This window comes from Archocentrus centrarchus, chromosome 18 (genome assembly GCF_007364275.1).
Source record: "Archocentrus centrarchus isolate MPI-CPG fArcCen1 chromosome 18, fArcCen1, whole genome shotgun sequence".
NCBI lineage: Eukaryota > Metazoa > Chordata > Actinopteri > Cichliformes > Cichlidae > Archocentrus > Archocentrus centrarchus.
In genome coordinates, this window is record NC_044363.1 from 4336827 (window position 1) to 4350944 (window position 14118).

At 41.5% G+C, this 14118-nt stretch overlaps 1 protein-coding gene across 1 annotated transcript; it reads right to left on the reverse strand.

Moving 5' to 3' along the window:
• Nucleotides 1–8033: 8033 nt before the first annotated feature.
• Nucleotides 8034–10638, reverse strand: LOC115796590 (coxsackievirus and adenovirus receptor-like). The gene is made up of 3 exons (XM_030752955.1): nt 10578–10638; nt 8421–8771; nt 8034–8203 (listed from the first exon to the last, which is right to left on the reverse strand). Exons 1-3 carry the CDS (start codon nt 10636–10638, stop codon nt 8034–8036), a joined length of 582 nt encoding a protein of 193 aa, XP_030608815.1.
• Between the last annotated feature and the right edge of the window lie 3480 nt (nt 10639–14118).

Genomic DNA, 14118 nt, shown 5'->3' on the forward strand with positions numbered 1-14118 from the left:
AGCCAATCAGAGTGAGGAACATGTATAGAAACATGTATAAAATACGGTACTGTATCTTACCCTGGCAACAGATGAGCGCGGCTAACGAGAGCAGCTTGAGAGAGAGAGGGAGGAAGGGATACTAGCCTGGTACGAAGTATAGATATGAGATACCACCAGTTTTGCCAAGTCCGCTTATTATAAGCGACTTGTTTAAAGTCTGCAAATCTCATGAGTCGCGTTTTTTTTGGGCTTGTTTTTGAACGTGAAGTTACTTATTCCTTTTTGTGGCTGATTTCAAAATACGAGGTGAGTCTGTGACTGTGCGGGAGATGTAAAACTAACAATAACAGTTATTTAATACATTATGTATATTATTAATATGATCACAGTACTTTATTCCACAATACTATGATTAGTTTTCAAATTACTCCATGGCTGTAGGTGCACCAGGGAAAAAGTATTTCTCTGAAGGAATTCTCCACTAATTTCTCACCATAATCTGAGTGTTTAAAGAAATAAACTTTTGCTTCAGGCTCTATAAACAGCAGGTTCACTGAATTTGTGATTTAACTTCAGATATAATCTACTCCATTTCCATCCAGCCTCTCATCTCCTCCTTCAACACACAAAGATGCAGGATCAGTCTTAAAGTGTTGTTAGTGAGCTGCTGTTATTTGGTACTTTTCACTTACCAGCAAACACACAGGATAAAAGCAGCACAGTGCAGCAGAGCGATGCAGGTACAGCAGTCATCTCCTCTTTGTTCAAACTTCAGCTGTTACAGAGTCCAGAGATGCCGGTGATTTTTTTTTAGGAATAAATCCACATTGCAAATATCAACTGTGACTGTTAGCTGCTTCAAAACGTCCTCGTGTGATCAGGGAGGCGAGAGTGGATTCGTAATAAACAAGGCAGTGAACAGAGGAGAAGCCGAGAGTAATACATGTCTGGGCATGAAATTAATAATGGGTGAAATCCACGTCAAGACAGGTTTAATTGAAGTGCATCCAAAACAAAGAAAAATTCCACTGTTTTCCAGGAAATAGATTTGTATTTGTCACAGTCTTCGTGAGTATGGGTGGGTGAGCGAATGTGTGTGTACGGTGTATCTATGTTTATATGTGTGTGGGTGAGTGTGTATGTGTATGTGCATAATGTGTACATGGGTGCTTGCAGGTGTGCGTGTGTGTTTGTATGTATGGCTGGACCTGGGTCTGGGCCTTGTGCCTTGCCTCCCGGCTGCTCCTTGCTGGTTGCCTCCTCCCCCCTTCCCCCCCTTGGGGTGGGGGTGCCTCGGGGTTCCTGGGTGGGGCTGAATGTTCTGACGTGGGTGTTGACCTGCTCCCCTGGGGGGTGCAGAGCGGGGCTGGATTGGCTTCTTCTCGCCTGGGGGGGACTCTGTGGGGGTCGGGCGGTCCTCGGGTGCCGGGGGGGCTGGCTTCTCGTCGCCTCGGATTCTCTGGTGCCCTCACTCCTTGACTGGGGGGGGCTATGTCTGAGACCTCCCTCTCCCGTCTGCTGGGTGGTGCGCGGTTGTCTTTGGACTGAGTGGCCGCAGGTCTTCCTGGCTCTTGGTGGGCTGCTGGTGGCCTGGGTTTCCTGGGGCTTTCTCTACCCGCCTCTAGCTCTGATGGTGGAGCTGCAGCATTCTGCCCTCATTGGTAAGTATGTTCCATGACTCAGACACAAACACCCACGCAATCACAACACAACAAATTGTTGATTTGCGTAACATGCTTTGTTAGTTTTGTTTTTCCCACACAAATATATTTTTGCAAGTATTGTTAGTATTTTTTATGTTTAAAATGTGATGAACCATTTTTTATTTACTTGTGCTCTTTCCCCTTTTTTTAGTTTGATTTTTCTCTCTATTCTCCTTTTTCGCTCCCTTTCTCTCTCCCTTTTTTGTTTCTTTCTTTTCCTTTTCTTCAGCCTGTCAGCTCTGGCACAGAGTTGCATTGTATCTTAAAATAAATCAAAAAATAAAATAAAATAAAGGGTCAAACATCAGCAAGAAGAGCCTATTAAGAACCTATAGAGCTCATCTTGAAATAGCAAATAGTTTTGGCACAACATCGCATTCAGATCACAGTTCTGCTTGCAAGATCTACCAGACATGACAGGCTTTAAAAAAAACAAAACAATCTGGACTTTAATAAAATCTGGAGATAAACACACATCAGACTTAAAATGGGAGGTGGTCTTTTTCATCACATTTAAAATTGAAAGCTTTAATAAATTCACTTTTTACAAAAATCTCAGCTCAGTGTATTTTACACAGTAACAGAAGAACCAAACGTCTTAAAGATGTAAACTTTGCTTGAGGCAATCAGGGTTTTTTTTAATCTTTTCCAGGATCAGATTCTTTAGTTTTTAATTTTTAATTTTTTTTTTTTTTTTTTCGGGGGGGGGGGGGGGTTGGGGGGGGGGTGGGGTAGTTCAAAAAGCAGCAACAGCAAGAAGCAGAACAGAAACTGACAGACCTGCCAGTCCAACTGATCATCCTGTGTTACCTGCAGGTAGAAGCAGGTGTGAGCTGTCAGGTAGATGATGAGTGACGAACAGAACAGAATCAGTTTTGTTATGATCCAGGATCATGTTCTTCTACAAAGTTATTTAAGTTACTTAGTTAAGTTATTTAAGCAGTACTATATATTCTGGAAACTGATAGGCACCAAATAACATAAATTTTGTGATGGAAAATTTTATGTGTTGTTCAACTATGGATTATGTGACAATGAAGTCACCTGTATTTTGTAAAAACTGTCCAGATGGTCATTCCCTTATCTGTAACCTACACACCACACACACACACACTTCCTTTTTTCAGGGCCTTTATTTTATGGTGTGACCTTCCTTATCTTAGGGTCCCATCAATGAGGGACATGCAAATGGGGAGGATCTCCTTTTCTTCATGGTTGGGTTAAGGAGGGGGAGAACAGGGTGATGAAAAGGGTATAAGTGCATTGTGCCTTTGGGTGGATCTTCAGAACTCCTCATACCCCTCTGGGGGTGTGGGGCGACTTCTCCTCATATGAGAATTAAATCATGAAAAGGAATCTTGTGTCTCATTTGATAAATTTCCACAACAATTTTGGCATTGTTGGCAGGATCCAGTGAGCTTTTCCACGAAGGAGCTGAGTGACGGGTCTCTGATCAAGCTGAAGGAAAAAACTATATTCATAATTCATAATAATTCATAATTATGCAATTATGGAGGAACTTGAATCGCCACTCCTTCACTGGACAGCCGCCTGGATTCAACGACCCTGCCTTAGAGGCACGGCCGTAACACATATCGGGTAAGTAAGATTCCAAATAATTAAAATAGAAGCTGGAGGAGGTGGGCTGGGGAGAGGGAAGCCTGGGCTTCTTTGCCTAGGCTCCTGCCCCCGCAACCGGCCCCGGATAAGCGGGAGAGAGAACGGATGGATGGTTGGATGGAGAAAATTGGGGTAAAGACAAATTCGACTAAAAAGGGAAATTACAATTGCATCTCTCACTGTTGGGGTTGAATAGACATTGGGAGACTGCCTCAAGGGTAACACCTGTCGGCGAGCAGGTGACACGCAGGCTGGCTGTGTGTGAAAAAGGGTAAACAAATTGGGTTGCTTATCCTGAGGAGGGATTAACAGGTAACCCTTGTCGGTGAGCAGGTGGGCAAGGCAACTAGGTCATGTGTAAAAAGGGTTAAAAACAAATTATGTTGTTTAACCTAAGGTAATTAGGCCTCCTTGAACGCTGTTTTATTTCCCTCTGTTTTCTTACACGTAGAAAAAGAAGAAACCTGTGGGAGATGTCTTACTAGAAAAAAAAATGGGATCCCAGGGCAGTAAAATGTAGATCTCCTCCTGACAGTGCCACATGCAATGATATGAAGAAATATGGATAAATAAATTTCCATAACACTTTCTCTGATAATTATGAATGTTAAATACTCCACGTATGTTTAGGGTGCAGCATCAAACCAGTGTCTGTATTTCTAATGTTTTTATGAGTGTTTATAGCTGCTATTGTTTGTAACGCTGTTACTTTGATGATGAATGTCTACAAAAACCAGATCTTGACATGTAGATTAACATCTGCAGGTTTATGAATTAAAAAAGCATTTTTACATTCAGTGAGTTTTATAAATGTATCATTGATGACAGTCTAATACAAAAAATTAACAAAGTTTACAAATTAAAATAAGACAGCAATAGACACTGATTTGTGCTTTATAAATTAAATGTATTATTATTATTATTATTATTATTATTATTATTATACAAAAAAATGGGGGACAAGAAGCACAAATGCAAAAGTAGACTGATGAGCTGACAGCATCAAACATCAGTCTTTATTTGTATCAGAGCAGTTAATTTGGGCCAGAGCATTACAATAACTGAAAATTATGTTTTTGAAAATCTTGTAATTGTCTAATAAATTGTAGCCCTGTTTTCTGGTTGAGGTGGCGTTCTCCGGTCTCTCTCCTTCTCGGGCGGTGGGGGTTACAATTAATCTTAAAATAATCTTCTATAATAAACACCAACTCGGCAGGACAGTGTGAACTCAACTTTTACTCTGTCGTCACTTCAACGCACACCACACAGAAAACCAGTGTTGCACCAAAACAGTCCCACCGTAAACAGTACAAGGTAGGAACCAAAATTACTTGTCACAATAAGAACTAACTTAAACGTTACACATAAATTATAAGATGAGGGAAATGATAATTAATTATATAATAAACTCAATTGGGTAAAATCATTAATATTTCAAAATTTAATATGCAAACAAATTTATATTCTAAACCACACAAATTAAATGTGACCAAAAATAAATATGTGCCATAACTAAGGTTACAGAATAAAAAATAATTGTTTATTCTTACCTTTAAGCCCATGTGATCCAGTTTCAACTGTAAAACAGTTTGAACAACTCCACGCAGCAGCAGAGTGAAGCATGTTCACGTTTGTCACATCCAATTTGGCGGCGTGTTGATGTATACGTTTCTATGACCTCGCCCCTGTTCTCTGGAGTGGGTAGTCACATAGTGTTCTTGAACTTTCGGTCCCAGAAAAATAAAATCATGGACCATTTTCCTGTTTCCTTTTCTTTTTGAATTTATCTTTTAATTTCAAGAAAGCAAAGCACTGTCTGAACAGACTTCTCCGTGCCATCCACAAATGCAGGTTAAAGTTCCATCATTCAAAGAAGCCATGTGTGATCTCGATCCAGATCCACCACCGGCTTCTCTGAGCTCATTTAAACGGGACTGAAGGAAAGCAGGAAACTACAAGAGGAGTATTAGGGCTACATGGAGGGAAAAAAAACTGTGCATTTTGAGAATAAAGTAGTTAAAAACTAGTTTATGACTAAGTTCAATGATGCTTAGTTCAAAAATGCCATAAACATCACTTATTCATGTACAGCTCTGTGATAAAGTCTAAGGGTTTTTTTTTCATATTCATTTTTTGGTCTTTTCTCAATCAGAAAACACAGCAGTTTCAACAATCAGGACTTTAATAACAGCCTGGATACAAACACCATCCCAATTATAAATGGGAGGTGGTCTTTCATCTGAACGTGGTACAGGTCACTGACAGCAGGTTAGTGTAACTCATAGATGATATTCATTAGATATTGACTAGGTTAAGCAACTACATAATACAACCTGCACCATGAAAAGTACAACGTACCCATTTGGGCTGGATTAGTTTGTTGCTGTTTGGATGTCACTGAACTTCACCATCCAATCCAAACAAATCAACACAATCCAACAAGCCAAAATCTCCTGTGACTGTAAACAATGTGACGCAATAGATGGAAACAAATATTACTTTTGAAATCAGCAGCCAAAGATTAATGAAGAACACGTCAGATTTTATTGTTGCACACTTGAATTAAAATCCATAAAACAGTGTGTTTTGTAGTACGCCCATCTTTAATGCTGTAAACACACAGACACAGCAGTTATCGCAGCTCACATTCCCTCTGGCTCACCCTAGGTGTACTGCCTGCATGGAGTGGCCCAGCCCTCTATACGCCTAGGTAACCTGCACTCCATGAGAATGCTCCCCCTTGTGGCACAGCAGGAGAATAGCTGCTCGTGTAGTATCATCATGTCTGACGCTGGAACATAGTTTGTTTATATACAACTAAAAGACTCAACATATTTTCTCCCACAACATTTATAATGAAATCAAATCCTTTTGAGGGTGGCTTCTTTTACCTATGCCACTCCTCTCCCTCACATTATACATAAAAATAAATCATGACAACTCACCTGGAGGAACAACAACTCTCAGGTAGACCACACTGATGGGGTCATCAGGAAGGTTCTGGAGACTTTGCGCTTGTCGATATTTAAGGACACGACATTCATATCTTCCAGTGTCGTCTATCGTCACATTCTGAATAACCACAGACACGTCTCCATCCTTCATCTGTCTGTGCTGCAGATCCACCCGGTTCACAACAGATGGATGCTGGTTGTCTGGATCGATTCCAGTGTCAGTAAAAAAAGGATGTATTGTGGCCAGAGGTCAAGTCCATTGTTCCCTTCACTGTTTCTGTGTGTGACTAAAAATCTCTGATGTCTCTCACTTTGTCCCACAGTCTGAATTTAAAATGGATAAACGTATCAAATAGAGACCAGCGAGCTGCTGCATTACACAATAAAGCAAAACATGAAGTGCTGGGCAAAAGTCTTGAGCCACACCTCATTTCTGTATATTGTGTTTCAGAGGAGTCAGATGTTCTTGTCATCTCTTAAAGTGGTCTAGAAGTACGATTCGAGGCTTTCTGAAGGTCCAATCCTTCCACATCACAAATAACTATGAACCAGCTTGCAGCCTGTCACAAAAACACATCATTTGTTCCCATTTCTGTTGATGAATCTGTGAATATTAACAATGATAACACAGTTTGGTGTGGAAGAACTTGACTGGCCTGCACAGAGTCCTGACCTCAGCCTGATAGAACACCTTTGGGATGAATTAGAGCAGAGACTGTGAGCCAGGCCTTCTCTCCAACATCAGCATCTGTGCTTCTGGAAGAATGGACAAAAATTCACACTTCTAAACCTGTGGAAAGCCTTCCTAGAAGAGCTGAAAGTGTTATAGCATCAGACGGTGGGCCCACATTAAACGCTGTGTATTAAGTTCATATATGTTCAAAGGCAGAGGGGTGAATACCTTTGGCAGTGCAGTGAAAGGCAGCAGCATCACATGACTTTTTTTCCTGTTATTTCATAAAAGCATGTGTGTTATTTTTTCAAAGCCCAGAAACAAAAAGAAGAAATACACCAGACAGAGGACGGCTGTGATCAACACAGTTTATTATTGATAAATGTTTCTGTGGACCAAAGTCTACATGAAAAGATTCAAACTGAAATCAAACATAAATTTTATGTTTTCTATTGTGTGTATTTGGTGTTGTCTTTAATCACAGCAGCATGTCTGGATGGTGAGTCCGTCATATTTAATACCACGTAAACGTTCATAAGTCTCATCACGGCATCGTTCACTTCATTAAACTGTTGCTCTCCATACAGAGTGAAAATAAAAAGTTGATGTCATGCGTTTGATCCCATTTTCTACTCATAACAGCAAACAAAATAATGAATATTACCAATCTCGTTAAGGTCCACAGTAAATTTCCCTCCTGTCCTGCAGGAAGAGTCATTTCTCAGTTCTGCATTAATGTGATGCTGATGTTACTGAGACTGGATGCAGATTCACAGTCAGAGCATTTCTTCATCTTAGAAAATCCAGACACACTTTCACCATGAAGCTGTCCTGGTTCATGTCCTGGTCAGGTTTTGAACTTTTTTAAAAAACATGTTATTTAGTTGAATTATTCCACATTTTTCTCTAATTTAATGTGAGTTTCTGGATAAACTCCTGCTGCTTGTTGGGTCTGAGAGTGGGTGGGTTTTAAAATCATTGTAATCTTTCCATTTCTGGGAATGTTCCTAATCTGGGAATGACAGCTGATAAATGACAACACTGATGACTCGGAGCAGCAGCGGGAGATTCAGAGTTCACCTCTAAAAAAGCTCAGACATTTCAGACAGGCTGCATGTCACTGGCTTGACTCTGTTTTTTGTATCTGTAGATCAAAAGTCCAACAACAGCTGCAACAACAACAAGAAGTCCAGCACAAACTGACAGACCAGCTGTCAGCCCAGCAGATCCATCGTCCTCATCCTCTCCATCGTTACTCCTTCCTACCTGACCTGCAGGTAGAAACAGGTGTGAGGTGTCAGCTGTCAGGTAGGTGATGAGTGAAGAACTTCAAACTGCTGTCAGACATTATCTACTGCACTCTGATCACATCACTCAGACCAGCTGCTTTCTACAAAGTCTCATCAACAACATCTTTAGAAACAAACATCAACAACCAGGAAGCAGCTTCACCTCTGATCACAGACACACTGAACTCTGCTCACTCACCTGTACGAGCACCAACTCTCAGGGTGATGGTGCTGATGGGCTCAGATCCTAGAACAGCTCTGCTTGTTCCTTTTTCCTTAATGCGACACTCGTATTTTCCACTATCAGCAGTCGTCACATCCTTCAGGATCACAGACACGTCTCCATCCTTCATCTGTCTGTCCTGCAGCTCCACCCGGTTCTTAAAGGATGGATGCTGGTTGTCTGCATCAAAGTGCCCGTCCCGATACAAAAACATATATTCTGGGTCCAGATCTGTTCTGCTCCAGTCTACAACTATGAGGTTGTTATTTGGAGCTCGACATGGCAGAGTGACGGTCTGTCCAGGCTCAGCTGTGATGGTTTTCTGCTCTGAAAGAGGAAACAGAGCAGAGAGGTTAAAGGTCAGAGTAGATCTCTTGACTTCTGCAGCATCCAATCAGAGTGAGCGTCTACAGATTCTTGTTTATTGTGAGCGAAACCACCATTATGGTTTTGGTCTGGCTGCACCTGAGCTCTGAATCAGGCCTGCGATGTGTTTATTTCATTCCTGCAGCATCTTATTGTGGACTATTGGTTTAATTTAAGGTTAAACTGCTAACAGAACAGAAGGAACAAAAAAATTAGCTTGAGTTTGCAATTAAAGGTGAGACATCATTGTTTTGGTTGGTGGGAGACAGAAGGACTCTGACCAAAATAACATCACTGATGGACAAGGTCTCCCATCCCATGCATGAACTGTTGCTGAGCTGGAGAGCTCCTTCAGTGACAGACTGCTGCATCCTAAATGCACAAAGGAGCGTTACCGCAGATCCTTCCTCCCAGCAGCTGTAAGACTTTATAACCATCACTGCTCCCAACAAAAACCACAATACCTACACAATGTAGGATAATATATAATATACTGTAAATAGTCCGGCCTGTTAAGGTTCAACACACAGGCACATCATGTACATTGTATATAGTGTTATTATTAGTAGTATTAAGGTTAATATTGTTTGTTGATTTTATATATATTCTTTTCTTAATAGTGTGAATTATTATATCTTTATTTATATTTATAATAACTGCGGCTGCTGTTACACCCAAATTTCCCCTCTGTGGGACAATAAAGGCTGTTTCTTCTTCTTTCTTCTTTTAAACCTTACAGTGTCTGAGTGTGTGTGTGATGTTATAATGTGTAAAGCCACACTGTGCAAATGAGGAACTCAGGGGTGAGTAATCTGTTAGAGTTGGATAGGAACTCAGGGCCCATTTATACAATAAGGCAGTATGTGGGCCTCCATCTGTAATCACTAAAAATCACTTTGGATCAACAAAATGTGACTCTGATCACACAAACCAACAAACTGATCACTTTAGAGACTCAGCCTGTGTGTTTTCTACAGGTGCTGGTCATAAAATTAGAATATCATGAAAAGTTGATTTATTTCAGTGATTCCGTTCAAAAAGTGAAACTTGTATATTATATTCATTCATTACACACAGACTGATATATCTCAAATGTTTGTTTCTTTTCATTTTGATGATTATAACTGACAACTAATGAAAACCCCAAATTCAGTCAATTTTATTACCAGCACCTGTAAGGCAAACACTTTGTCAGATTTTCACTCACTGTGACCAAAAGATTTCACTTTAATAATATTTTTGCTCTATCTGTAGAAATTTGGATTCGTCTTTAAGCCTGTTTTCAAAATTCGAGGAGGCAGAGTGTAATTGTAAAATTAACAATGACAGTTGTTTGTTATATTATGTGCTGTTTATGTATACTTTATTTCACTATACTACGGTTAGTTTTCAAATTGGTCCATGTCTGTACTGTAGAAAAACGTATTTAAGAATGAAAAGTGGAAGGAAGCGAAAATAAAGTCCAGCCTCAGACCTGCTGAACCAAAACAACACAAGGTAAGATGAGAGGAAGAAATCGAACCTTTGACCCTGGTTTTATCCACCTGAGCTTCCTCTAAAGGAATTCTCCACTAATATCTCAGCATGATGTCCGTTTGTTTCAGGACACAAACTTGAAACAGCAGGTTCACTGAATCTGCTATTTAACTTCAGATTTAGTCTACTTCATTTAACCCAGCCTCTCACCTCCTCCTTCAACACTCACAGATTCAGGATCAGTTTTAAGTGTTGTTAGTGAGCTGCTGTTATTTGGTATTTTCCACTTACCAGCAAACACACAGGAAAACAGCAGCACAGCGCAGCAGAGCGACGCAGGTACAGCAGTCATCTCCTCTTTGTTTAAACTTCAGCTGTTACAGACTCCAGAGATGCCGATGTTTTCCAGGAATAAAATCCACAGCTGCAAATATCAACTGGAAATGTCTGGAAATGTCTCCCTGATCTAAACGTCCTCCTCTGATCAGGGAGTCGAGAGCGGTTTGAGAAACAAAGCAGTGAGCAGAGGAGTAGCTGAGAGTGATACATGTCTGAACATGCAAGTTAAAATGCAGGTCAAACTAGTTTATGACTAAATTCAATGATGCTGAGTTCAAAAATGCCATAAACATCACTTATTCATGTACAGCTCTGAGATAAAGTCTGAGGTTTTTTTCTTTTTTCATTTTTTGTTCTTTTCCCAATCAGAAAACACAGCAGTTCAACAATCAGGACTTTAATAACAGCCTGGATACAAACACCATCCTAATTATAAATGGGAGGTGGTCTTTCATCTGAACGTGGTACAGGTCACTGACAGCAGGTTAGTGTAGATGATATTGATTAGATATTGATTAAGTTAAGCCACTACATAACATGACCTGCACCATGAAAAGTACAGCGTACCCATTTTGAAGGATTATAAAAACATTGTTGTTTTTATTTGGCTTTAATACCTGAAAGTTGCACAGAACTGAAACGTACTTACAGGGTACATCTCTGTAAAATACGTGTACTCACAGCCTCAGTCGTGGGCCGGGTTAGTTTGTTGCTGTTTGGATGTCACTGAACTTCACCATCCAATCCAAACAAATCAACACAATCCAACAAGCCAAAATCTCCTGTGACTGTAAACAATGTGACACAATAGATGGAAACAAATATTACTTTTGAAATCAGCAGCCAAAGATTAATGAAGAACACGTCAGATTTCATACATAAAATTAAAACATGACGACTTCCAGGTCTAAATATCTGCAAGCTAATTAAAGACTGCAGTGATCACAGTGAGTCATCACTTCTCCAGAAATAAGAGGTGTGTGTGTGTGTGTGTGTGTGTGTGTGTGTGTGTGTGTGTGTGTGTGTGTGTGTGTGTGTGTGTGTGTGTGTGCGTGTGCGTGTGTGTGTGTGTGTGTGTGACTCTCCTGTCTGGGACTAACTGAAACAATCATCCTGTTTTACAGTGTTACATTTTCCTCTGTATTCAGAGCTTTGTGTTGTCTTTAGTCACAGGAGCATGTAACATTACCATATAAAACATTCAGACAAATATTTCTCACAGCATCGTTCACTTTATTAAACTCCTGCTTTCACAACACAGTACAAATTAAATGTTACAATTTTAAAAAGGACACAGATTTTCTGGAATCTCACGACAGCACACAAAATCCTGAATATTACCTGAGGTTTACAGTCCATTAGAAGTACAGTACATCACAGAAGCTGGTGTGAATCTTATTTCTGTGTGTTTTTGTTGCTCAAAAAGCAGCAACAAGAGCAACAACAAGAAGCACAGCAGAAACTGTCAGATGAGCCGCCAGTCCAACAGATGGTCTCGGGTTACCTGCAGCTGAGAAACAGGTGTGAGGTGTCTGCACGCTGATCACATCACTCAGACCAGCTGCTTTCTACAAAGTTTCATCAACAACATCTTTAGAAACAAACATCAACAACTCACCTGAAGAAGCAACTCTCAGGTAGACCACGCTGTCGGGGTCAGAGTAAACATTAGGGCTCTGGAGACTTGGCGGTTGTCGGCATTTAACGACACGACATTCATATCTTCCGGTGTCGTCTATGGTCACATTCTGAATGACCACAGACACGTCTCCATCCTTCATTTGTCTGTCCTGAAGATCCACCCGGTTCACAAAAGATGGATGCTGGTTGTCTGGATCGATTCCAGGGGGTCGGTAAAAAAGGACTGTATTCTGGCCAGAGGTCAGATCTTCCCCACTCGACCACACAGACGGTTTCTTTATTTGGAGCTCGACACGGCAGAGTGACGGTCTCTCCGTGCTCAGCTGTGATGTTTGTGTCTGAAGAACACACATTTTAAAAAGAGGACAATAATGCTGAGTCAAATTCACCTTTTACTCTTTATTGTGTGTTTGTGTCTTTTTCATCAAATGTGTTACAATAGAAATACGAGGAGGTGCAGAGAGTGTCTGCAAGGGTAGCACGGTGGCGTAGTGGTTAGCACTGCTGCCTCACAGTTAGAATACCATCTGGAAGGCCTGGGTTCGATTCCACCTTGGCCCAGGCCTCTCCCTCTCTCTGTGTGGAGTTTGCATGTTCTCCCCGTGCTTGCGTGGGTTTCCTCCGGGTACTCCGGTTTCCTCCCACATTCCAAAGACATGCACTTACTGGGGTTAGGTTAATTGGCTACTCTAAATTGCCCATAGGTGTGAATGTGAGTGTGAAAGGTTGTTCGTCTTTCTGTGTTGGCCCTGTGACAGGCCGGCAACCTGTTCAGGGTGTACCCTGCCTCTCGCCCTATGACAGCTGGGATAGGCTCCAGCCCCCCCGCGACCCTGACCAGGATAAGCGGAAGCGAATGGATGGAGTTTAACCCCATGTTGTTTCAGAGCTTGGAGTACACGCCGCAGGACCTCAACATGCTCCTCAAAAGACCTGGAGAAACAGAGTACATCATCCAAATACGGGATGCAACACTCATCTCTGAGTGTATCCAGCATTTCCTCCATACTTCTTTGGAAGGCTGCTGGCGCGTTAGACAGGCCAAAAGGGATCCTAACCCATTCATACAAACCCCATGGGGTTGTGAATGCAGTCAGATGTCTGGACCCCTCAGCGATGAAGCCCTGGTGGTAAGCTTTGCCCTGGTCTAAGATGGAAAACCATCTATAGCCCCCCAGTGAGTCAATCAGGTCCTGGATGCGGGGAAGAGGGTGCCGATCTGGCACAGTCTTTTTGTTGAGGAGCCTGTAATCAATGCAGAGGCGCAATGATCCATCTTTCTTCCTCACACAAACAATAGGTGCAGCATATGGTGAGTGTGATTTAATAATCCAGCCTTTCACCAGCAGCTCCTGGATATACTCTTTGACTTCCCTATACAATGGCTTTGGGATTGACGCATAAGCCTTTTGGACAGGGGTTTCGTCTCTGAGTCTAACTGACATCTGGAGAGAGGGAATACAGCCAATGTCACTGCTGTCCCGAGCAAATACAGTTGACTCCTCATAAAGTACTTTCTCAACTATTTCTCGTTGGTCTGAACTGAGGTGACTGAGGTCAACCGGTGGTTGCCACAGGTCATTAGGGGGAGTGCTAGGGGAAGCAACATTAACTTCAGCCGTTACTACACCAGCTGGTGATGGCCTCCCACATTGCACATTCTGCTTGCCTAGTTCGAGAATCTTGACTACATGCTGGATGGAGCCAAGTTGAGACCTTTTTGGCAGGATGATTTCCTGCTTAGTGTGGTTAGAGATTGGCACTTTAACAAATGGTTGCCGGCTATCACTGATTTCTAGTAGACCCTCTCCAACACTAAGCTGTTCGAGGATGGAACTCTCTTCCGGTGGTT

Excerpts from the sequence above, each read along its gene's own strand:
- LOC115796590 (XM_030752955.1), bottom strand. The coding sequence starts at position 10,638 with ATGACTGCTGTACCTGCGTCGCTCTGCTGCGCTGTGCTGCTGTTTTCC. Across the intron at positions 8,772-10,577 it reads GTTTTCCTGTGTGTTTGCTG|AGCAGAAAACCATCACAGCT; the intron begins GTAAGTGGAAAA and ends TTCCTCTTTCAG. Across the intron at positions 8,204-8,420 it reads GAGAGTTGGTGCTCGTACAG|GTCAGGTAGGAAGGAGTAAC; the intron begins GTGAGTGAGCAG and ends TTCTACCTGCAG.